This window comes from Pan paniscus, chromosome 16 (genome assembly GCF_029289425.2).
Source record: "Pan paniscus chromosome 16, NHGRI_mPanPan1-v2.0_pri, whole genome shotgun sequence".
In the NCBI taxonomy this organism is placed as follows: Eukaryota; Metazoa; Chordata; class Mammalia; order Primates; family Hominidae; genus Pan; species Pan paniscus.
In genome coordinates, this window is record NC_073265.2 from 39531950 (window position 1) to 39558650 (window position 26701).

At 38.0% G+C, this 26701-nt stretch overlaps 1 protein-coding gene across 12 annotated transcripts in view; it reads right to left on the reverse strand.

Moving 5' to 3' along the window:
• Positions 1-26701, reverse strand: part of GABPB1 (GA binding protein transcription factor subunit beta 1) — a 96385-nt gene that overhangs the window by 16580 nt on the left and 53104 nt on the right. For 6 of the 12 annotated variants that reach the window (XM_024925669.4, XM_008974930.6, XM_008974928.6 and 3 more), the window contains 5 exons: positions 18000-18107; positions 12272-12439; positions 9045-9239; positions 7349-7496; positions 6917-7030 (listed from right to left, as the gene is read on the reverse strand). In XM_024925669.4, the coding sequence (XP_024781437.1) occupies positions 6917-7030; positions 7349-7496; positions 9045-9239; positions 12272-12439; positions 18000-18107 (733 nt within the window). The remainder of the gene's footprint in view (positions 1-6916; positions 7031-7348; positions 7497-9044; positions 9240-12271; positions 12440-17999; positions 18108-26701) is intronic. The other 6 variants (XM_024925671.4, XM_063596636.1, XM_024925670.4 and 3 more) reach the window with 2 other exon arrangements.

Sequence of the window (26701 nt, forward strand, 5' to 3'; positions counted from 1 at the left end):
AAAGTGCCCCCCAGAAGCCTTAAGAACAATCTAACAGTAAAATGTTGAAACACGTAAGAGTAAAAGAGAAAGCCTAAAAACTCTTAAAAGATTATTGATTTTAAAAAATAGATTTATATTCCAAAACATAAAGCTCCCTGGATAAAAAATAACTATAACATAAATATACATTGATCTGATTCAAAAGTCAAGTTGCAATATTTAAAGAAAACCTAGATAATCTGCAGCACCTCTGACGACATCTGAGATCTCTTGTTCAATAAGAATTCTGAATTCAGATGCCATACAAATGAAATAAGGGAAGAAAACTGTCTTTGAAATGTCCTAAAAGATTGAAAATTCTACATAGAAACATCTAAATAATAAAATAGAAACTATGGGCCGGGAGCAGTGCTCATGCCTGTAATCTCAGCACTTCAGGAGGCCAAGGCAGGTGGATCACAAGGTCAAGAGATCGAGACCATCCTGGCCAAGATGGTGAAACCCCGTCTCTACTAAAAATACAAAAATTAGCTGGGCGTGGTGGCACGTGCCTGTAGTCCCAGCTACTCAGGAGGCTGAGGCAGGAGAATGGTGTGAACCTGGGAGGAGGCGGAGCTTGCAGTGAGCCGAGATCACGCCACTGCACTCCAGCCTGGGCAACAGAGCAAGACTCCACCTCAAAAATAAATAAATAAAATAAAATAGAAACTACATTCATTGAAGAAAAAATAAACTTTTCGAAGGTATTATGGTGGCAGTTTAACCTGAAATTAAAAACAAAAAAGCAAAAACAAAACAAAACAACCTCATGAGGCCCCATGCATACCCCTTAAAGCCAATTGAGTTGTATCACCCTATTTTTGATATAGACCAAAAAACAATGTGCAAAACAGACCTGGTTCAAATTTCACTTTTAGGGAGAAAAAGAAGGAACTTTTTTATTTTTATTGTTTTTCTTTTTTTAACCCCTGTTTTGACACATAAGAAAAGAGGGAACTTTTAAAGCCACCAGATGCATTACACCTTTGGAAAAACCACTTTATTAGTAATTACCAGAAGTTGCTCTAAAGACAAAAAAGAAGGGTGGTCACTGATGTGTATTTAATCAAGGTATTATACAGTTGTACCACAAGGAAGAATAAAGCTAAGCAAAGGAAAGTTGCTATAGGACTACAGGCTAGAGCTACAAAATAAGAGACGTATGAAAAAATATTTTTAAAGGGCCAGATAACTACACTACAGATGTAAGGCCTACATCTTAACCAATCACAGCTTCTAATTCTATATCCCAAATAACCCTTGAATCTATTCAATTATTGTCTCTGTCAAATCTTCATTCATGCTATCATTATGATAACTCTTCCCTGGTTGACTGCATTAGATTCCAAACAAAACTCCCTTCCAAAGCATTCTTCTAAACCTGCCAAAGTGATCATTTTTAAAGTCCTATATAATCTCACCTTCAACCACCTTGAGTGACTCTTCCACTTACTGGGTTTAGATGCACTGGCCTCTGGGTCCCCTAAAAAGTCAAGCTCTTTCCTGCCTCAAAAGCTTCACATCTCCCTCTTGCTAAAATGTTCTTCCCCAAACTTTTCCCTACTAATGCCTACTTTAATTTTCAGTTTAAATGTTTCTTCCTCTAGGAAGATTCCATGCCACTAGAGTGGCCTGTAAGCCTTAGAAGAAAGACAGGAAAATGTGATTGCTTCTTTATACTAATAAATAATGTACTACATGGTGGTAGTTTTCCTCATAAGAAAATACATATCTGCAATTCCCAAAAAAAAAAAAGCTTTCACTTTTTTGTCTATTCATTTTGGAATGACTTTCAAAATGAAAATCACACAAAATGGTATGAGTTGGAATGAGTTCCAAAAAATCTAAATCTTACCCATTCTTTAGGGCACAACTCAACACATTCCCCTCCACCACACCCACCCCCAACTCCAGCTAAAAGTAATCTCTTTCCAGTGAACAATAATAGTAATTCAATGAGCTATTTTAATCATCAAGCACTGACAACCTGCTGTTATATTTGCTTATAACATCAAGAAAAGACAGAGGTATCATTTGATTTCTCAATGAAAATATTATAATAGACATTGTAAGGTTCTCATAGGACTACCATTAAAATGTGTGGTATATGTCAAAAATGGTACTAACGTCATTTCCATTTTCTAATGGAAAGACAATTCCATTAGACATGAAGGTGCTATTTAAAGCCATAATTCCAGAGTGAAATGGCATGGTACCCTGGACTATCACAATTGCCTTCTCTTTATATATAGGACCATGCCAACCAGCTAGTTTCCATTTAAAATATAGTCCATCTGCTGCTACATTCTGGCTGTTTTGTAACCAGGAAAAATGTTTATTATACCACTTAGCTAGTAAAAGAAAAGAATATGAGCAGGAATAATGAGTGTACTGATGGAGCTTACACTATATTTTGGTCAACATCATTTAAAAAGGTCAAGAAAGTAGCAGAACACTTATTTCAACAGACTACCTATTACTAGAAAAAGCTATAGAAACAGATACATCCCAAAAGTAATAGCGACGCTCTTGCTTAAAATAAGATAAAATGAAAATTACACAAATAATTCAATATTGTGTATTTCAAATATCTCAAACCAAATTATAAACGTTCTAAAAGAGCCCACAGATCATGTGAATAAACTGCATAGGAGAGATGGTACATTATAGAGGTCACAGACACATACCTTGGGAATCAGTCAGACTGACCAAATCCCCCTTTCTCTACTTAATAGCCATATGCCCTTTGATAAAATTATTCAACCTCCACAACCTCCAATTCAACCTGTTTCATTATATATAAAATGGAGGTCCCACTAATGTATTTTCCAGATTCTAACAAGCCCTTGAAAAGATATATATAAACATTTCGAGAATCAGGATGAGTCTGACGATAGATTTTAAAGAAACTGGACAGCCAGAAATCAGAGAAATAATCTGTGGTAGATTTAGCTTTGCCTGAGTATGTGCAAATTGAGCTTTAAGTTGTTTACTCTGGTGGTAACATACTTAAACTTTAACTTAATTCTTTTTTGTTTTTTTTTTTTGAGACAGAGTCTCCCTGTGTTGCCCAGGCTGGAGCACAGTGGCACAATCTTGGCTCACTGCAACCTCCACCTCTGAGGTTCAAGCGATTCTCCTGTCTCAGCCTCCCGAGTAGCTGGGATTACAGGCACACGCCACCACATCTGGCTAATGTTTGTATTTTTAGTAGAGATGGAGTTTCACCATGTTGGCCAGGCTTGTCTTGAACTCCTGACCCCAAGTGATCCACCCACCTCGGCCTCCCAAAGTGCTGGGATTACAGGTGTGAGCCACTGAGCCCACCCATTACTTCTTTTTTTTTTTTTTTGAGATGGAGTCTTGCTCTGTCACCCAGGCTGGGGTGCAGTGGCACAATCTTGGCTCACTGCAACCTCTGCCTCCCAGGTTCAAGCCATTCTCCTGCCTCAGCCTCCCCAGTAGCTGGGATTACAGGGGCACACCACCACACCCAGCTAATTTTTGTGTTTTTAGTAGAGACGGGGTTTCAGAAACATGTTGGCCAGGCTGGTCTTGAACTCCTGACCTCATAACCTGCCCACCTCAGCCTCCCAAAGTGCTGGTATTACAGGAGTGAGCCTGCGCTCCCGGCACTTCTTTTTAAGTAAGCTTTTAAAATATCTTCAAAAAGATTCCACTATGGGCCGGGTGCAGTGGCTCACACCTGTAACCTCAGCACTCTGAGAGGCCGAGGTGGACAGATCAGAAGTTCGAGGCCAGCCTGGCCAACATGGCGAAACCCCATCTCTACTAAAAATACAAAAATTGGCTGAGAGTGGTGGCGTGTGCCTGTAATCCCAGCTACTCAGGAGGCTGAGGCAGGAGAATCGCTTGAACCCAGGAGGCGGAAGCCTCCGGGCTTCACTGAGCCAAGATCACGTCACTGCACTCCAGCCTGGGGTGACAGAGTGAGACCCTGTCTCCAAAAAAAGATTCCACTGTGATGTCATATTGAAATGAAAAATTATTGTGCTCATAGAAGATTTTAAGTCACATGCAATAAAAACTAACTGAAATTACTAATTCTCTCAGACTAGACCAAAACATTTTCAAAGGTTAAGAGAAGTTAGAGAAATTGGTGTGGCCATTTCATGGAGTCACACATTTAAATGTCAAAATTTCCAGCTGACTTAGAAGAAAAGCCGTTTTACTTTCAGATATATGTGTTTTTGTTTTCGTTTTTGTTTTTTTGTTTTTGAGACAAGGTCTTGGTCTGTCACCCACGCTGGAGTATAGTGGCGCGATCACAGCTCACTGCTACCTCTGCTTCCAAGGCTCAAGTGATCCTCCCACCTCAGCCTCCCAAGTAGCTGTGAACACAGGCACCTGCCACCATGCCCAGAGACAGGATTTTGCCACGTTGTCCAGGCTGGTTTTGAACTTCTGAACTCAAGTGATCTGCCACCCTTGGCCTCCCAAAGTACTAGAATTATAGGCATGAGCCACCACACCCGGCCAGATGTAAGTTATTTAATTAAAGAAAAGAAATTTACAAGTTTAACCAAATAGAAACCACCAATGAAATCAGTTTTCTTTGCTATGCTTCTGCAATTACATAAGTATTAAATAGATCCAGGCATAGGTTATAAAAGCAGCATGTTAGTATGATGATGCATATAACTGCAAATGGCCAAAAGTGATTCATACAAATCTTAAGACTCCCAAATATAAAGGCTTGGATTCAAACTTAGATTATAATGCTACAGAAGCTAAAGAATGGATAAATGTTATTTTCAAAAAGAGGCTGGGCACAGTGGCTCATGCCTGTAATCCTAGCAACTTGGGAGGCCGAGGAAGGCAGATCACTGAGGTGAGGAGTTCGAGACCAACCTGGCCAACATGGTGAAACCCCGTCCCTACTAAAAATACAAAAAATAGCTGGGTGTGGTGGTGCACGCCTGTAATCCCAGCTACTGGGGAGGCTGAGGCAGGAGAACTGCTTGAACCTGGGAGGTGGAGGCTGCAGTGAGCCAAAACTGTACCACTGTACTCCAGCCTGGGTGACAAAATGAGACTCCATGTCAAAAAAAAAAAAAAGAAAGAGAAAAGAAAAAAAAAAAGAGAAAAGAAAAAGGTAGCATTCCCCCAACTCCTCCAAGTCAAGAATATTACAGTAATATCCACCCTAAAGCTTTCTGGTGAGGAATAAATGAGATTATAAGTAAAATATTTATCACAGTGCCTAGCAGAGAGAGTAAGCATTTGATGAAATGTTGTTATTATTGATCAAATTTTGAAAAAACACTAATTTAAAAAATGAATGACAAATTATTCTTTGCTTTTATAAGCACTGAACCAAATATAATGGCTTAAGCTACAGAAAAATATTTTCTTGGAATTTAAAAAATTTCCTAATTAAATTTTACCGACATAATAATTACATCAAGAAGTATTTTGGTTAAGTATAAAGGTAAATCTTGTATAAACCAAATGTTCATGAATACTGTTTGTCATCATTTAACAACAGGTAACCCTTTCATTTCTTTTTGAGATAGAGTTTTGCTCTTGTTGCCCAGGCTGGAGTGCAATGGCGTGATCTCGGCTCACCGCAACCTCCACCTCCTGGGTTCAAGCCATTCTCCTGCCTCAGCCTCCCGAGTAGCTGTGATTACAAGCATGGGCCACTACGCCCGGCTAATTTTGTATTTTTAGCAGAGACAGGATTTCTCCATATTGGTCAGGCTGGTCTCGAACTCCTGACCTCAGGTGATCCACCCGCCTCAGCCTCCCAAAGTGCTGGGCTTACAGGAGCAAGCCACCACACCCAGCCAGGTAACCCTTTAACAGTGGTTTCTGTATACTATTTCCTAGTTCTATCAGTCATTAAGATTTTATAACACTCTAGTAGAGCTGCTAAAAATTAAAATTTATGAAAAAAGCGTTTTTTGGTTTTGGGTTTTTTTTTGAGGCAGGGTCTCATTCAGTCGCCTAGGCTGGAATGCAGTGGCATGATCTTGGCTCACGGCAACCTCTGCCTCCCAGGTTCAAGCAATCCTCTGACCTCAGCCTCCTGAGCAGCTGGGACCACAGGAGTGGACCACCACACCTGACTAATTTTTATATTTTTTGGTAGAGATAGGGTTTCACCATGTTGCCCAGGGTTCTGGGCTCAAGCAATCCACCTATCTTGGCCTCTCAAAGTGTTAGGATTACAGGTGTGAGCTACCATGCCCAGTCAAAGTGAGTTGTTTAAACAAAAAGTCACAAACTAGTAAATCAAGAGCCAAATTAGAGACAGGGACATTTTTTTCTGTGAGCCACACAAGTTTTGTTTTTCAATTAGTTACCAAGATTTAATGTTCTTTTAAAATCCAGATTCACAGCTTCCTATTAAAAAACAGGATTTGGGAATACTGGACTGATGACTATAATCAGCTAGAGTTGAGTCACAGATGCCTCCCTGCCCTTGCCCCATTCTTCAGTCGGGTGTGATCTCAATCCTGCCCACTTTAGCCTTTTATTGTCTTCCTGGCCTTTGTAAATATTTGAATCTGCAACTGTTTTTGGTTTTTTTTTTTTTTTTTTGAGACAGAGTCTTGCTCTGTCACCCAGGCTGGAGTGCAGTGGTGCAAACTCAGCTCACTGCAGCCTTCACCTCCCGGGTTCAAGCAATCCTCCTGCCTCAGCCTCCTGAGTAGCTGGGATTACAGGCCATGTGCCACCACGCCTGGCTAATTTTCTGTATTTTTAGTAGAAACAGAGTTTCACTATGTTGCCCAGGCTGGTCTCAAACTCCTGAGCTCAGGCAATCCACCCGCCTCGCCCTCCCAAAGTGCTAGGATTACAGGTGTGAGCCACAGCACCCAGCCTGAATCTGCAATTTTAATGTACACATTAGACTTGTTTTTCTAACCTGGAGTTTCTGAAGAATTGGACAATGGAGCAGATGCTTCAGCTAAGGCAGCTAATGTAGCTAATACTGATGTAGAAGAGTTTCCAAACTGAACAGCAGATACACCCGTTTCATCTGTAAGAAAAAAGAAAATAGATTTGAATTTCTAAGGAGCTTAATCCAATGCATATTTCTGATATTCTATTTATCTTACTGACTCTTAAACAAAGCTTGGATAGCATTAGCTTTTGAAAGGTAATACTGCAGTAAATTTTGTAATATCACCTTTCTTCAGATTGTTTTGTCTCATAAAAATCTTTTTGCCAGTTATACCAAAGAAAACCAAGGTGGCTGATAGAATCTTACCCTCATTCTCCAACCGTCCTTTCTTACAAGGATGAATACCTACTAAAGCATAAAATCCCAAAGCCTATCCTATATGCATCTCAATACCTGTTGCCTTGGATGAATTTTCTGAAGATACCAGACCTGTTAGGTTCACCACCCCTCCAGGTCCAATGATAAACTGTGGTGTTGCAGCATGTATTGTCACAGTGTCAGGACTCTCTGGGTTTGTGTTGATTTGGTTCTGCATAGCAATCTAGGGAAAAAATGACCACAGTGTTTTCAGAATTATAACCAGAACATATAGCACAAATTCTCCATATAATACAAACACATATAAAGGAATATTCTCTAAGAAGAATCACATAGTACAAGTGGAAATATTTGTCTAAGGTCCACTGACAGTGTAGGGGCACATCATGGGTATATATTTATATCCCAAGTCCCCCTCTTAGGTAAAGCAACAAAATCCTGGGAGAGGAGAAATGAGTATCTAAAAGGTTTTTAATAGAACACAGAACAACTGGACATTAAGCTGGCTGAGGTGGCAGGTGCCTGTAATCCCAGCTATTCAGGGGGCTGAGGCAGAAGGAGTGCTTAAGCCCAGGAGTTCAAGACCAGCATGGGCAACATAGTGAGACCCCCATCTCAAAAAACAAAAACAAAAACAAAACAAACAAAAAATATTTCTGCCCTGTAGCTATAGGAATTTAATTATTTCTTCTACGTTTGGCAATACATAATACCACATATATAAAGCATGTCCTTCTCAATTAATTGTTCCCCATCTTCAACTCCAACCCCCAAACTGCACTCTTAGGAGTAAAAGGAATGAAAAGAGGCATGGTAGAATTCATTTTCCTGAACATAAAACATCTTTTAAGTAACTAGTGGAAGCTCAAAGGAGTCAGATAGTCTCAGAAAAGAAGAGTTCTACTGCTGGGATTGGGAACAAACAGGCAAGAAGAGGCAGTAATTAAAGAAGATAATTTATATTATGTCATCTGGCTGAAAATAAGAGAAGTAATGTTGGTTACTAGAAAAACCTTCCCAAAAGCCAAAAACAACAGATATTTTTGAGGATGCTGAAAGATAAAAGAAACAAATCAAACTGCATCACTCACTCAAGGAATGATATTATGGTTGCTAATATGTTTTTTAATTTTTATAAAGTCATTTATAGTAGACTTGGAAAAACCATATAGTATCAAAATGCAACAAAAATAATAGAATAAAATGTCTAGGGCCAGGCGCAGTGGCTCACGCCTGTAATCCCAGCACTTTGGGAGGCCGAGGCAGGCAGATCGCCTGAGCTCAAGAGTTCAACACCAGCCTGGGCAACATGATGAAACACCATCTCTACTTAAAACACAAAAAATTAGCCAGGCATGGCAGCATGCACCTGTAGTCCCAGCTATTTGAGAGGCTGGGGCAGGAGAATTGCTTGAACCCAGGGGGCAGAAGTTGCAGTGAGCCAAGATCGTGCCACTACACTCCAGCCTGGGGGACAGATCAAGACTCTGGCTCAAAAAAAAAAAAAAAAAAGGTCTAAAGGGAAATTCAGAAACTTAAAAAACAGAAAGTAATCACCTTATCTAATGTTAATGAAGAGACTGGCCTTATAATCAAGAAAATGAATAGTAATAAACAAAGAGGAAGTGAAAGAGAAAAAGGCCTATCCAAAATAACTAAGTCCAAAATGAAAGGCTACAAACAATAGTTTAAATCATGCACAATATAAGAGATCCCTCTACTGATAAGGCTTCTTTTTCTTTATTTTCTTAAATTAAAAGCCAAAAGTTACCTGTAATATCTCTGCTAAATCTTCATTTCCATTGTCTATTGAAATATCAAATGCAGTTTTACAAAATTTACTTTGCGTGTGTACATCAGCACCATATTTGATTAAAAGTTCCACCACCTCTTGATGATTGTGTTCTGTGGCCCAATGGAGAGCTGTCATCTTTAACATGTCCTTTGCATTGACATCAGCACCATGCTACAAAAATATTTCAAAGAGATTACTAAAATATGAAATATCACATAAAAAATTCCTGATATGAAATTATTAGTTCTGTGCTTTAAAGCAAGAACAAATAATGTAGTCAATTATTTATATGTATATGTTAAATAGATGTTCCAGGCCAGGTGCAGTGGCTCACCCCTGTAATCCCAGCACTTTGGGAGGCCGAGGCGGTTGGATCAGCTGAGCTCAGGGGTTTGAAACTAGCCTGGGCAATATGGCAAAACCCCATCTCTACAATACAAAAAATTAAGGGCCGGACATGGTGGCTCACACCTGTAATCCCAGCACTTTGGGAGCCCAAGGCAGGCGGATCACTTGAGGTTAGGAGTTCGAGACCAGCCTGGCCAACATGGTGAAACGCCATCTCTACTAAAAATACAAAAATTAGCCAGGCATGGTGGCACACATCTGTAATCCCAGCTACATGGGAGACTGAGGCAGGAGAATCACTGGAACCCGGGAAGCAGAGGTTGCAATGAGCCAAGATCACGCCACTGCACTCCAGCCTGGGCAACAGAGCGAGACTCTGTCTCAAAAAAAAAAAAAAAAAAAAAATTAGCTGGGTGTGGTGGCACACACCTGTGGTCCCAGCTACTCAGGAGGCTGAGTTGGGGGGATAGCTCGAGCCTGGGAGGTGAAGGTTGCAATGAGCCAAGATTGCACCACTGCACTCCAACCTGGGTGACAGAGTGAGAGTCCATCTCAGAAAAAAGAAAAAGAAAAAGAAAAAGAAAAAAAATATATATTTATTTATGTATATATTTTATAAATATATATATTATTATATATTATATACATATATTATATATAAAATTATATAGAATATATATTATATAAAATTATATAATAATATATATTATATAAAATTATATATAATATATATAACATATAAAATTATATATAATATATATATTATATATATACACACACACACACACACATATCCCAGCAATCACCACTTAATCTGTCACTTAATCATTTTTCTCTCATGCTGGTTTTCCTTCTAATTTCTTAGAAATTAGGCAATTATTTTTTGAGTCACCCAGCTATGGGCACAAAGAGCTAGAATGGCATAAGAAATGAAGGAAACTATGAGCATTCCTCTAAAAGCTCCTTTAAAGTTTGTATGGCTGCTGGTCCCTTGGTTCCTCATTTCTACAAAATAAAATCTTTTGCTTTCAAAATCACTACAACCCAGAAAAATTAAAAATAAAAATAAAAAAATTATAAAAAGAAAACCAGTGCAACATAAAGAACTAAAAGTAAGCTATCTAGAGATATATTGTCCAATATGATAGCCAATAGACACATGTAGCTTTTGAGCATTTGAAATGCTGCTAGCCAGAGTAGAGATGTGCTGTATGTATAAATACACACTGAGGCCAGGTGCAATGGCTCATGCCTATAATCTCAGCACTTTGGGAGGCCAAGGCAGGAAGATCACCTGAGGTCAGGAGCTCAAGACCAGCCTGACCAACATGGAGCAACTCCGTCTCTACTAACAATATAAAAAATTAGCCAGGCCTGGTGGTGCACGCCTGTAATCCCAGCTACTCGGGAGGCTGAGGCAGGGGAATCACTTGAACCTGGGAGGCGGAGGTTGTGGTGAGCTGAAATCACACCATTGCACTCCAGCCTGGGCAACAAGAGCGAAACTCTGTCTCAAAAAAAAAATAAAATAAAATACACATTGAAATTGAAAGATTTATACCAAAAAAATAGAATGTAATACATCTCACTAATAATTTTTGTACTGGATCAAGCATGGTGGCTCACCCCTATAATCCTAGCACTTTGGGAGGCCAAGGCTGGCAGATCACTTGAGGTCAGGAGTTAGAGACCAACATGGTGAAACTGACCAACATGGTCAGCCTGACCAACATGGTGAAACTCCATCTCTAAGAAAAATAGAAAAATTAGCCAGGCGGGTTGGCGGGCACCTGTAATCCCAGCTACTTAGGAGACTGAAGCAGGAGAATTGCTTGAACATGGGAGGCGGAGGTTGGTATGAGCCAAGATCGTACCACTGCACTCCAGCCTGGGCAACAAAGCTAGACTCCATCTCAGAAAAAATAATAATAATAATAATAATAATTTTTATACTGATTTCATGTTGAAATGATAATCTTTGTATATATTGGGTTAAATAAAATATAAAATTAGAATTACTTTTTAAATGTAGCTACTGGAATATTTAGAATTACAGTATATGTGATTTGCATTTATGGCTTCCATTGTATTTCTTTTTGATAGGCTGATCTAGAGGCCATGATAAGAAGGATCAAGTAGAACATCTATCACTCTACGGTTCAGAATTTTCTACATCACTCTTTGGCATTTAGATGATTATAGAAAAATCCTCACTTATATTATTTGCTAATATGTTTGTTAATCATTCAAGCCTAATGTTCCCTTCCATGACCATTCTGACTATAAGACAAAGCTGTAAGCCGGGCGTGGTGGCTCGGGCCTGTAATCCCAGCACTTTGGGAGGCCAAGGCAGGCGGATCACAAGGTCAGGAGTTCGAGACCAGTCAAGCCAATATGGTGAAACCCCATCTCTACTAAAAATACAAAAATTAGCTGGGCATGGTCGTGGGCGCCTGTAGTCCCAGCTACTCGGGAGGCTGAGGCAGGAGAATCACTTGAACCCAGGAGGTGGAGATTGCAGTGAGCTGAGATCGTGCCACTGCACTGCAGCCTGGGTGACAGAGATTCTGTCTCAAAAGAAAAAAAAAAGAAAAAGAAAAAACGCTGTAGTCCCTCATCATAAGATAGATCCAAGAAATCAATTAGCTGACTTAACTAAGAATATACCTAAATGAAGTTTTGTCCCTCATGAAATGAAAGCTATAAGACAATTTTCATTTAATGGGCTTATACACACAAAAAATGAAATACTATAGATAAAATACTAAGTAGGCATTTAACAAAAACTAGTTCCCTCTCCTTCTTATAAAACCGTAAAGTCTTTTAAAAGCAAAGTGCAAAAAGAGAACACATACCTTAAGTAAAACCTCTACTATGCTGGCATGGCCCTCAGAAGCTGCCATATGTAATGGTGTTCGGTCCACTTTGGTTCTGGCATCTCTGCTCACACCAGCTCGCAGCAGTACCTCTGTGGTGGAATAATGACCATACTGTGCTGCTAGATGAAGTGGAGAAGTTCCCAGCTGTACCACAGGAAAAAAAAAAAATCCACATTTACATTATTGTTACTACACTTCTGTTTATATAGTAAACAGATTTTCTTTACATTATCTGTTTACATAGCAACTCAAAACTCAAAAGAAATGCCTAGATTCATGCTTATCACATCCTCTTCATAGACATCTTGAAGAATTCCCAAACACTCTCAATGAAGAAGAAAATCCAGTATTTCCTTTAATTCAAACTTTCTTTCTTCATTATTTTTTATCAGATAAACTGCCTGAACAAAATTAATTTCATTAGAAATTAAGATATAGAGGCCGAACGTGGTGGCTCACGCCTGTAATCCCAGCACTTTGGGAAGCCAAGGCGGGTGGATCACTTGAGGTCAGGAATTCAAGATCACCCTGGCCAACATGGTGAAACCCCATCTCTACTAAAAATACAGAAATTAGCCAGGCGTGGTGGCATGTGCCTGTAATCCCAGCTACTCAGGAGGCTAAGGCAGGAGAATCGCTTGAACCCAGGAGGCAGAGGTTGCAGTGAGACGAGATCACGCCACTGCACTCCAGCCTGGGCGACACAGCGAGATTTTGGTCTAAAGAAAAAAAAAAAAAAAAAAGAAATCAGAGATAGAGTTTGAGAAATTTTTCTGTGTATTAGAATGTATTCCTCATACCAATCACACAAAACTTGCTAAGTTAACTTCATCTGTAAAATTCATCTCAAATAAATGTAACAGTGTACATTTTTACTTTAAGTGGATCAAAATTGTTTTGTAGGTCTTAAAAAATTCACGTATTGAAACATCTCAGTGATCTTTTTAAAGGGATTTTTTTCAAAGGAAAAATCTTAGGTGCACTTGCCAAAGTTGAATCAGGACAAAACCAAAACAGAGCCCAATTCTCCTGAAATTGGTTCCATGTGGTCTAGTCATTAAATTGACATCCACAATACACAGAGGGAGTACTAAAATGTGAGGGAAGGAAGATTAAGTTCTATCACATGCAATTAAAGGCACAGAAAATCCCTACAACCCTCTGATTACCACATCACTTGATATTCCAAAGAACTAAGATATTTGGACTAAGGAAATTTACACATATAAACAGTTTACTATGTTATGAAGAGATTAAGTGAGATATATGTATAAAGGTCCTTAGTCCTATCTCTCTATCTATCTATCTATAGATAGAGAGATAGATATATATTTTGTTTGTTTGTTTGTTTAATTGTTGTTTGTTTAATTAGAGACAGGGCCTCACTGTGTAGCCCAGGCTGGGGTGCAATGGATATTCATAGGTACAATTATCACACACTACAGCTTTGAACTGCTGGGCTCAAGCAATCTGTCCACCTCAGCCTCCAGAGTAGCTGGGACTACAGGTACACACCAACAAACCCAGCTAAACCTTACATTTTTAAGAGAAGGTCATCCCAGCAGATCAAAGAAGATCCTTAAACAATCCTTTCTTTCTCCATGCTTTGTCAATTTTTCTTTAACTAGCCTTTTCTATACTCTTAAATTTCAGTATTTAATGAAAATATCTCAACAGCCCATTTAGCAACCAGGAGCTTTGCTCAGTTTGACATTAGGATCTACTTTTTTATTTTTGTCTTCTGAGACTTTCCCTTCTTGGTTATTGACACAAAATATATATACATATATGCAGGGTTTTTTGGTTTTTTCTGAGACAGGGTCTCACTCTGTCACTCAGGCTGGAGTCCAATGGGGTGATCACAGCTCACTGTACCTTCAAACTTCTGAGCTCAAGCGATCCTCCTCCCTCAGCCTCCCAAAGTGCTGGGATTATGGATATGAGCCACCACACCTGGCCATGTAGTTTTTGTAGCTTTTTGGGTTTTTTTTAAATTCATTTTTTTAGAGTCAGCTTCTTGCTCTGTCGCCCAGGCTAGAATGCAGTGGAGCTATCGTAGCTCACTGTAACCTCTAACTCCTAGGCTCAAGCAATCCTCCCATCTCAGCCTCCAGAGTAGCTAGGACTACAGGCTGAGCCACCATGCCTGACTAATTTTTTTCTTTTTGTTTGAGATGGGGTCTATGTTGCCCATGCTGGTCTTGAACTTCTGGCCTCAAATAATCTGCCACCTCAGTCTCCCAAAGTGCTGGGATTACAAGCGTAAGCCACTGTGCTCAGCCAATATACGTAGTTTAAGGCAAACACCTGTGAATCAACACCATAGTCTAGAAATAAAACACTGCCAGTAATTTAAAATCTGGCCAGGCGCAGTGGCTCACGCCTGTAATCCCAACACTTTGGGTGGCCAAGGCAGGTGGATTGCCTGAGGTCAGGAGTTCGAGACCAGCCTGGCCAACATGGTGAAACCTCATCTACTAAAAATAAAAAATTAGCTGGGTGTGAGGGTGGGCGCCTGTTATCCCAGCTACTTCAGTGCCTGAGGCAGGAGAATCACTTGAACCCGGGAGGCAGAGGCTTCAGTGAGCCAAGATCATGCCACTGCACTCTAGCCTGGGCAACAGAGCGAAACTCTGTCTCAAAAAAAAAAAAAAAAAAATCTTCCCACATGCCACTCCCTAATCACAAGCCCCTCCCCCAGCCCCAGAGGTAACTAATATTTTGAATTTTGTGACAAGCATTACTTAGTTTTCTTTGTATCACTTATCCCTAAAAAATATACTTTGGTTTTGCCTGTTTTGAGTTTTATTTAAACAGAATTATACTGCATGTATTTCTCTGTGACTTGCCTTCTTTTGCTTGACACTGTATTCATGAGATTCACCATGTTAATAACTGTAAGTATAGCTTACTAATTTTCTGTGTTCTATAATATTCCATTGAATGAGTAAACCACAATTAATTTAACCAATCTACTGATGAACATTTAGATTGTTTCCAGTTTTTGTGTTATTATGAATAATGTTGCTGCTAAATACAGTAGTCTTGTATATGTTTCAGGCACATGAACAAGTCTTCTCTCGGGAATAGTCTTAGAAGCCCAACTGCTACATCATATACTATGCACATCTCCAAATTTACTATGTGCTGCCAAACTGTCTTCCATAACGATTATACCAATTCCATACTTCCACCAAAAATATTTGAGAGTTCCCACCATCTCCTCACCAAGCCTTGGTACTGCTCAACTGTTTTTGCTAATCTGGTGGATATATGATAGTATTTCATGATTTTACTTTGCATTTGCCCCAATTTTAATGTAGTTGAGTATCTTTTCATGTTTATTGATCAAACTTTCTCCTTGGTAAAGCACCATATCCAGTCAGTCTTCTATTGCCTTGTCTTTTTATTGCTAACCCATGGGAATTCCTTATGTATTATGGATACTAATCCTTCTTAAGATCTTTCTGTCTTTGGGAGGCCGAGGCGGGCTGATCACGGGGTCAGGAGTTCAAGACCAGCTGGCCAACATATTGAAACCCCATCTCTACTAAAAATACAAAACATTAGCTGCGCTTGGTGGTGGGTGCCTGTAATCTCAGCTACTTGGGAGGCTGAGGCAGGAGAATCACTTGAACCCGGCAGGCGGAGGTTGCAGTGAGCCGAGACTGAACCATTGCACTCCAGCCCAGGCAACAGTGCAAGACTCCATCTCAAAAAAAAAAAAAAAAAGATCTTTTTGTCTTGAGGTACTACAGCATCACTATGATATATCTAGATATAGATTAGTTTTTAAATTGATCTTGCTGGAGATTTGTTAGGCTACTCAAATCTGTGGGCTGCCATCTTTCATCAGCTCTGGAAAATTCTCAGCAATTACCTCTTTGAATTATTTCATCCCTATTTTTGCTCTTTTTGTGGATCTATGATCAGATGTTAGACTTTCTCACATGATCCTTCATGATTCCTAACATCTCTTTTACATTTTCTATCTATTTTTATCTGTGACATAGTCTGGATCATTTTTTTTTTCATACCTTTCAGTTTACTAATTTTCTCTTTAGCTGTTTCTAATCTGTTACTAAAATTTTATCTCAAGTCCTTATAGGTCTGCTTCTGTTGACAGTTGTTTTAGCAGGTTACTGTCCAAATTGGCATGTGTTCATGTGTTTAGTTATTTCTGACTGCTCACTTTCCTTTGAATTTCATTTGTGGATATGAAGCCTGGGATGAAGGCAGGTTCCTCCAGAGCGGATATTCATTTGCTTCTGTCAAGAGCCTGGGGTAATCCCTAGTCCAAAGATCACTTCAAATTCATTTCTCAGTTTACAGTTTTTTAGACTACACAAGTATTTATGAGTTCAGGCTGCAAGTGTGTAAAAAGGATGCCTTGTGATTCCAAATTCTCACCATCAGATTGTTTTCCTCTCTCCATTTGATGTCTTGGTTCACATCAGCTTATTATCTTTGCAGCATCACGGCAACAGGGGCAAGGGCAGGAGCAGACAGGAGGAGGGACAGGGTATTCCTGCTTTATCCCTACACTGAAGGTGCAGCTCTTTGGGATTCCAGAATTATGAGATAAGATCTCCTATCAGACTTCTCTCCATGAACACTCTCAGGTCTTTAGCTTTAGTACCCCAAGCCAGTGAGGTAGAAAAACCACCAGACAAGTGTGAGTTCACCTAATGTTCTTTAGGGTAAAATTTCTCTGGGTTCTTGCCTTCACTTAGTTTTTCAGGTTGATAATCTCGTTCTTTCTAATTCAGCAGTGTACTTAAGAAGACTTCCTTTAAAATATTTCATCAAAAAGTCTTTATTCTTTAAAGATTTATTTATTCTTTAAAGAAACATTTATGGATAAAATGATATGGTCCCTGGAATTTGCTTTAAAATAATACAGAACAAAAAATAATACAGTAGACAGAGTTATAGAGGAAACAATATTCATCATGATTTGATAATTTTTGAAGTTGGGTAATATTACAGGGATATCGTTGATATATATTTGAAATTTTCTATAATAAAAAATTTTGTTTTTTCATGAAAAATGTAAAAAGAGAAAGAAAGGCAAAAACGGCAAAATCAAAAATCTGGAATTTTTAGTTGTTACCAATGGGCGGGTTAATTCAGATTCCTAGCATTCCATATCCACAAGACAATACTTTTTTATTTGCCCCCAGAATTAAAGAGTTATGTTTTTTTTTGCCTTCCCCACAACTACCTTCTTTCCATAGTTGTCAAGATCTCATTCCCATTCCTTTCTTCCTCTTTGGTCATGTTTGCAACAGTTTTACAAGTAATAATTGAAACATAAACTTGTTTTTCTTTTAGGAGTGACTATTAACACTAACTCCAATCTTTATCAGTATCTTTCTGAATTATAAATTCTACCTGTGCTATTTATAGGGCCTTTAAATTAAATCCCAAGCAGATATATTTTTATATTCATGCCACATTAATGCACTCCACAGTTTGAAAGAAAAACTCTTTGTGGATGAAATATTTGGATAAGGTTGTCCAATATCAAAGAAAATAATATAAACCACTTCTTTTAGGACAGTTATAATTCTAAAATAATAAACACATTTGCAAAAATAATAATATTTTACCACTTATAAACACCATACTGACTACATTTTTCTCTGCAAAAACTCAAAAATGAGAAGGAAAAAGAACACACAATATTAAAATCATTCTTTACCCAGTCTGTAGTAAAGGGAGCTCCATTTGCCATCAAAATACGAACTTCATCATCTTGACCTGCTCGTGCCGCTTCTAAAAGCTTCTTTCCCAAATCTACCAGGGACATCTAAACAAAACATAGATGAACTGAACATCAAAATCTCCATTTATACACTATGACATGACATTTTCCCTTCCTGTCTTTATTAATAAGTCAGTTCTCAATTATCCCTTCAAAAGAGTGTGCTATGGTTAATTTAAAATTACAGATCATACAAAAGCAATTTATATTTGGATTTTAGAATCCATTTTCCTTTCTCGTTAAGTTTTTACTTAGAATAAAAGTAGTTTAAATTCTCCAAATACATCTGGTAAAAGATAGAAGAGGTAAGTAGCAGAGAAAAGCTGGCCTAAATTTTTATTTATTTATTTTTTTCTTGAGACAGAGTCTTGGCCTGTCACCCAGGCTGGAGTGCAGTGGCACGATGTTGGCTCACTGCAACCTCCGCCTCCTGGGTTCATGTGATTCTCCTGCCTCAGCCTCCCAAGTAGCTTGGACTATAGACATGCACCACCACACCCAGCTAATTTTTCCATTTTCAGTAGAGACAGGGTTTCACCATGTTAGCCAGGCTGGTCTCAAACTCCTGACCTCAAATGATCTGCCCGCCTTGGCCTCCCAAAGTGGTGGGATTACAGGCATGAGCCACCCCGCCCAGCCAAGCTGGTCTAAAATTTAAAACTGGCAACTAATTGTTTTCACTGGAGGGTTTGCAGCAATAAAATTTTTCATAAAAGTAAATAAAGTGCAAGATATTGTCATCTGTTGTTGGTGCAAATTAAACTAAACTTAGCATAAATTTTTTTGCAATAGTAAATGTGTTCAAAATTTTAAAAAACAAATTTTCTGCCCTCCTACATGCAATGTATATTTAAGTTCTTGCAGAAAGTAAACAATTCATATTCTATGAAAATACTAAAAACAGTAATAGTATTACGAATAGACTGTCTCATTAGAGGCTAGAGGCCGGGTGCGATGGCACATCCCTGTAATCCTAGCAGTCTGGGAGGCTGAGGCAGGTGGATCACTTGAGGCCAGGAGTTCGAGACCAGCCTGGACAACATGGTGAAACCCTATCTCTACTAAAAATAAAAAATTGGCTGGGCATGGGGGCTCACACCTAGGGTCCCAGCTACTCAGGAGGCTGAGGCACAAGAATCACTTGAACCCAGGAGGCGGAGGTTGCAGTGAGCCGAGATCATGCAACTGCACTCTAGCCTGGGCAACAAAGTAAACTCTGTCTCAAAAAAAAAAAAAAAAAAAAAAAAAAAAAAAAAAAAAAACCAGGAAAGAATATCTTGTGCCTTGAATTTAATATATCTGAAAAGGCTAATGTCCTAGCCTGGGATGTGAGGTGTGCATGGGTGTGTATGTATTTGTGTCTTCTTGAATAAGAAATATTGAAATATATGTCAGAAAAAAGATTATGACAGTAGACTATAGGTAAATTAAGATTTGAATGTATCACAAACATTCAAATTCAAGGGATGACAGTTCTGAGAAGAAAGTTTCCAAACACAGAAAGACTATCCAGCTGGAAGATTACTCAATTATGTCATACAGTATCCTAAGTAAGGAAAAGCAGAATTTTAGGCCCATGGGGAAGGGAATATATGGAATCCCTGAGATTTACAATGAAAAAATGTGCCTGGGGTATAAATTTATCTCAAAAAAAAGTATATACTCTGAGGGTTATGTAAGTAGTCAAGAGAAAATGAATTATAAAGAGAGTAATGGCAGGTTGATTAGTGTATCTCTACCTGGTAAGAACAACTATTACAGGTTGAGTATCCCTAATCCAAAAATCTGAAATCTGAAACTTTTTAAGCATCAAAGGAAATACTCATTAGAGCATTTCAGATTTTGCATTTTTGCATTAGGGATGCTGAACCAGTAAGTATTAATGCAAATATTCCAAAATCTGAAAAAACCCAAAATCGGAAACACTTATGGACCTAAGTATTTCAGATAAGGGATACTCAACTTGCACTCAATAAGGAAGAGAAAGGAGCGTATGTGTGAGAAGGAAGTTGGCAAATGGGGCTTGAAAAAGTTATTTCTGCCAGAAAGAAACAAAATGTTCTACATCATTAAAAGGGATAAGAAATCTAAAAGGGGTAATTATAAGAAAAGCTGTCCATGAAAATAAACAGAATTATGCCTATAATTTTTAGTAGATTAGCTAAGATGGGAATAACCAAGCACAGAAGAGGTAACCAGGGACAGATACTAATACTTGGAGGCTTGCACAATAATTAGGTGAGATATACATATCCCAAACAGGCCTTCGTCACAAGGCAGGAAAGAATTTCTTAGAATTGTTTCATTTGTAAGGATAAAAATAATCTATATTATGGCCAGGCGCAGCAGCTTACACCTGTAATCCCACCACTCTGGGAGGCCGAGGTGGGCGAATCACTTGAGGTCAGGTGTTCGAGACCAGCCTGGCCAACAGGGTGAAACCCTGTCTCTACTAAAAATTCAATCCAGCCTGGGCAAGAGTGAGACTCCATCTCAAAAAAAAAAAAAAATCTATATTATATCCTGTAGTAAAGAATAGGAAAAACAACCACATGTACTTGTGGGATTTATATGGGTTTTTTTAATACACTTCTCTGTGACACTCGCAACATTTTCATCTTTGAATTTCTGATTTCCTTTCCTTTTTTTCTCCTATTCTCTCATACCTTGATGGAGTCACTGAAAGCCAAGATACTCCTCAATCCTGCTTAAAGATGCTAAGATCTATAGAGATTACTGATCTCCAATGAGGCATTTTTTCCTAGATAATATGTAACTGCTGGACAGTAAAAATTAACATAATATTCAACAGGCAAGAAACCTGCAAAAATAATTTCCTATTAAAGGCAGGATAAAGCAAAAAGAAACTGACCTCTCTCCTACAGAAGTATGGTAAAATCTAAACTGGTCACACTAACAAATACAGCATTTATACTCTGAATGATACAAATTTGGCTTTACGATGAAATTTATCTTTCCAAAAATCTACATTTTTAAATAGGTTTTACACAGGTAATATAAAATCAGTTTGCATTCATTCAGCATACATACTGCCAAATGGTTTAGATATCTGAGTATCTTTTGTGAAGTGAGAGTTTAGGGCTTTTCCCCATCTTTTGAAACTGGGTTGTCTGTCTTTTTCTTATTGATTTGTAAGCGTTCTCACATATGTTCTGGATATGAGTCCTTTGTCAAATATAACAAGTATTATAAATATCTCTGTCCAGAACCCTGAATTTTGACTGTCTTATGTTCTTTCTTTGATAACACATAGTATTTTCTATGGGTAGATAACTGTTGAGTCTCATAAAAATGTGCAACTTCTACATATTAAAATAATCAAAATAAGAAATGGCAAATATATTTACCACAAAAATGACTAGAAGAAACATTCATGTTTTACTTATTTAAAAGGTCTGACTCAAAATGAAAAGGTGGGGGAAAAGTAAACAGCAAGGACCCAACACATCAATAGTTAAAAGACAGGACCATATGTTTTACAGAAAAGAAAATAGAAATAATTCACAAGGGCAAAAAATGCTCAGTGTCACTGTTAATCAGGTTAACATAAAGTAAATAATTTTAAAGTAATTCCTGATGCAGCCAAGAATTAAGTGAAACTGATGCTTTGATATATTGACAACTCAGATGTGCTGATAGTAATATAAGTGGATCAGCTTTATTTTTTAGTCAACTGGGCAAATTTAACAAGTTACAAAAATATCCAAGTCCATTGACCCAATAAGTGATCCCACTTCTAAGAATCTATTCTAAAGGAAAAATATATTGAAACAGATTTATCAGTAAAGATTATATATGCGTACACATATATATTATATATAACTCTTCTAATGTGACCAATCTAAAGAAAACGATTGAATTGTAGAATCTAAAGGAACAAAATGCAGTAATTTAACCTAATAGTTTTGAAGCTATATAAACAACAAAAAATTTATGCCACATTATGAAAAGATATAAATCTTTTTAACGTCAAAATATGCATATAAAGTATAAAATACTGAAAAATATTAACAATCGTTTAGGATGGTATGATTATGGGAAATTTTGTCATTTTACAAAGTTTCTAATGTTACTATATTACCTAATTTTAAAAATTTTTTTTCAAAGGGACAAATTACATTGTATGACTGTCAACTAAGCAAATGATAACATTAAGGAAAGTTTTATGTTCTTGACTTACTAGAGAGGATGAGCGGAAAAAACAAAGAAAATGTATAATGTTGGGAACTTAAAATATCAATCATAGATCTGCTTACATGAATTATAATAAAATCATGAAGCATTTGAACAAATCGACTTTTACCATAATTATTCAATTGTCTTAATTATTCAAAACATATCACAGTTTAGGACCTAATATACTTAAGTTACTCTGCTTTTAAAATTCCATGAGCAATACAGCCATACGGTAGATTTATTTATTTATTTATTTTTATTTTTTTTTTTTTTGAGACGGAGTCTCGCTCTGTTGCCCAGGCTGGAGTGCAGTGGTGTGATCTCGGCTCACTGCAAGCTCCACCTCCCAGGTTCACACCATTCTCCTGCCTCAGCCTCCCGAGTAGCTGGGAGTACAGGCGCCAGCCACCACGCCCGGCTAATTTTTTGTATTTTTAGTAGAGACAGGGTTTCACCGTGTTAGCCAGGATGGTCTCGATCTCCTCACCTCGTGATCTGCCCGCCTCGGCCTCCCATAGTGCTGGGATTACAGGCGTGAGCCACCGCGCCCGGCCGCCATATGGTAGATTAATATAGATGGATTCTTGGAAATCAGTGGTTCTCATTGGCAGCAGCACTGCCCCCTTGAGGGCCCTTTGTATGTTTATAGAGGCATTTTGGGGACTGAAGGTGAGGATGCTCTGCTAGCATTTAATGGGCAAGTGCCATGGATACTAGAGGTCCAGCAAAGGAGGGAATAATCCTGTAGGACAAAGAATTGTCACATGTTCTAGATAATTTTCAAAGATTCCATTGAAAATATATCTACGGCTGGAATATAACATGTAAACAAAACGTATTTTTCCACAGTGTTAATGTATTCCAAATATTCTAGAATGCAGTCATACTATAAATCTATTTTGTTTTGTTCAGAAATTTACTAAGAGTTGTTTACCATTTTGGAAATCATGTCAATGCCACTTTGGCATCTGCATCACCAATATCACGTATCAATCAGCTTGTCCAGCTATCACATTCACAGTGATTTTATGTGCTGGTATAAGTATTTTACTACCTCACTGTGACATCTAATGTAGTGTGCTCAAGTATTTACATATTTTAATGCACATTTTATTATAAATTGCTTATTTTCAAATTATCCTTTATATTATAATCAAAACATGATTTTTTTGAAATTATGCAGATCAGTAACATTAACTATGATTTTCTTTCTTTTCTTTTGAGATAGAGTCTCTCTCTGTAGCCCAGGCTGGAGTACAGTGGTGAGATCATAGTTCACCATAGCCTCGACCTCCCAGGCTCAACCAATCCTCCCGCCTCAGTCTCCCGAGTAGCTGCAACTACAAGAGTACACCACTAAACCCGGCTGATTTTTGTATTTTTTGTAGAAATGGGTTTTTGCCATGTTGCCCAGGCTGGTCTTGAACTCCTGTGCTCAAGCAATCTGCCTACTGCAGCCTCCCAAAGTGCTGGGACTATAGGCATGAGCCACTGCACCCAGCAACTATGATTTTCATTTAAAGTTAGCAGAAGGGGCAATACAAAATATTTATCATAAAAAGGTGGCAATGGGGCTAATAAGATTGAAATCAATGGAAGAAAATACACATGAGATCAAGCAAGACAAAAATCAAAGGTCCTCTGATTTTCTTGTCAAGATAATTAGTAAAGTTTTAAATAATGAAAACAAAATCGTAGCATTTTCACTTCTGATTATCACCTGACAGGGACCACACACACTCATCGTAGTTTTTGACCCTTAGAAGAACTCAGTTGTAATAAGACAACTACATTGACCAAGGGGAGCATAGCTCCAGGTCAAGTCACTAATTTACTCAGTTCAATATCTATATATTAAAATTCTGGACGGGTGCAGTGACTGAAGCCTGTAATCCTAGCACTTTGGGAGGCCGAGAAGGGAAGATCACTTGAGGCCAGGAGTTTGAGACCAGCCTAGCCAACATGGTGAAACCCCGCCCATCTCTGCTAAAAAATACAAAAATTAGCTGGGTGTGGTCCCAGCTACTCAGGTGGCTGAAGCAGGAGAATCCCTGAACCCAGGAGGCAGAGGCTGTAGTGAGCCGAGATTGCTCCACTGCACTCCAGCCTGGGCAACAGAGCAAGACTGTCTCAAAAACAAACAAACAAAAATCCTCAGACATAAAGTGCTAGATTTTTTAAAAAATCATTTAGTTTAACAACAAAAATATATTGCTTTTCTGCTGTGGCAAATAAGTTCTTTACTCCAATTAAAATATATGTTAATAATAAATCTATTATACAAACTAGCTACTTTTGCTCAAAAGTACATGCCAAGATGGCCATCTAGTGGTAACAGGAATTACTACCAATAATTACATGTTAAAGCTTAGTCTATTTTGTTTTGAATTTCCGTAATTTACAGCTAATAGAGTTGTTGTGAGGATTATGGCATGTACTGGACAGGAAAACTCTATAAAAGCATAAAGTACTAGTTCCACGTGAATGGTTACTAGCACTCTTAAATAAGAATATGAATTTTAAAAATGTTTGCACCTATTATATTTAATAAGCCTTTACTCACATTAAAAATTTAAAATAAACTTGCTATATAATTCTTATGCTCAATGAGTACAATTATAAATCCAATATAAATCTCCTAAAGATTTTCTCCACTCCAATTTTGTATTACACACACATCCCTACACACACCCAAAGTCTTTAAAATGTTCATACTCTTTGACCTAGTAATTCTACTCATATAAACCCATCATAAGGAAACTATTCAAAAATCTAAATATATCAATACTAATGTTATTTAAAATAAGGAAAAAAACAACCACAAACAATGATTAAAGAAATTAAGATATGTCATAATGGAATACTGTAGTGATTTATTTCTTTTACATTATGAAAAATTTGTAGTATATATAAAGTAGACAGTCATATAATAAACTCCCACATAGCCATTTAGTTTAATATTATCAATTAATGTCTGACTCATTTCCCAACTCCACCCATTGTTTTCAATCAAGTGTTAGACATTATATAATATTATCTCTAATATTTCAGTACAGATCTCTAAAAGATAAAAATATTTTTAAAATAATACTATATATATTCATTTGAAAATATTTACCAACAGTATGTAACAGTTTAAGAATCAGGACTCTAAGTTGTATATATACCATGATCTTAATAGAAAAACACTTGGAGCCGAGTGTGGTGGCTCATGCCTGTAATCCCAGCACTTTGGGAGGCCGAGGCAGGTGGATCACCTGAGGTCAGGAGTTCAAGACCAGCCTCGCCAACACAGTGAAATCCCACCTTTACTAAAAATAAAAAAATTAAAAGAATTAGCTGGGTGTGGTGGCTGACACCTGTAATCCCAGCTACTCCGGAGGCTGAGGCAGAGAATCGCTTGAACCCGGGAGGCAGAGGTTGCAGTGAGCCGAGATTGTGCCATTGCACTCCAGCCTGGGCAACAAGAGCAAAACTCCGTCTCAAAAAAAAGAAAGAAAGAAAAAAAAAAACCACTTGGAAACAATACACCATTGTAATGAAAACTATGAATTTTCCCTTTTTTCTAAGTTTTAATTTTTTTATAGCAAGCATATATTACTAATATAATATTAAAACTTTTATTTAAAAGCTTTTTTTCAAAATTAGGTTACAGATAAGCTTAATAAAGCCTTTAATGCACCACATTAGATATTGAGGCTGGGCGCGGTGGCTCACGCCTGTAATCCCAGCACTTTGGGAGGCCGAGGCGGGTGGATCACGAGGTCAGGAGATTGAGACCATCCTGGCTAACATGGTGAAACCCCGTCTCTACTGAAAATACAAAAAATTAGCTGGGCGTGGTGATGGGTGCCTGCGGTCCCAGCTACTCGGGAGGCTGAGGCAGGAGAATGGCGCGAACCCGGGAGGCGGAGCTTGCAGTGAGCCGAGATCGCGCCACCGCACTCCAGCCTGGGCGACAGAGCAAGACTCCGTATCAAAAAAAAAAAAAAAAAAAAAATTAGTTATTGAAAGCATTTTTCATAGTAAAAGTATGTAAAATATGACTCCAAGTAAAATTTAGCATACTATAATCATGTGTACGTGTATGAAAATATTCCAAATTTAGTTGCCTACAGTCTCATAAGAAAACAATTTCAATAATAATAAAAACAGTCCCTAGCATCTTGCTCTTTATCTACATTGTCTCATTTTATCTAAAGGGCCTTAACAAGGTCATTATTGTCTCCACTTTGCAGAGGAAGCAAGTAAAAAGTAAAAAGATTTACCAAAGAACACTAGTTTTGATCTTAAAATCAGACCCTTATTCTCAATTCTTCCTGTGTTCTAAGTTGAAGAACACTAGGAATCTGCTGGGATATAAAGGGCATGTCCTCCAAGGATTTAAGTTTAGTGTCTCCCAGTGTAATTCCTTTGAAAAGAAAAATCATCACATGAACTCT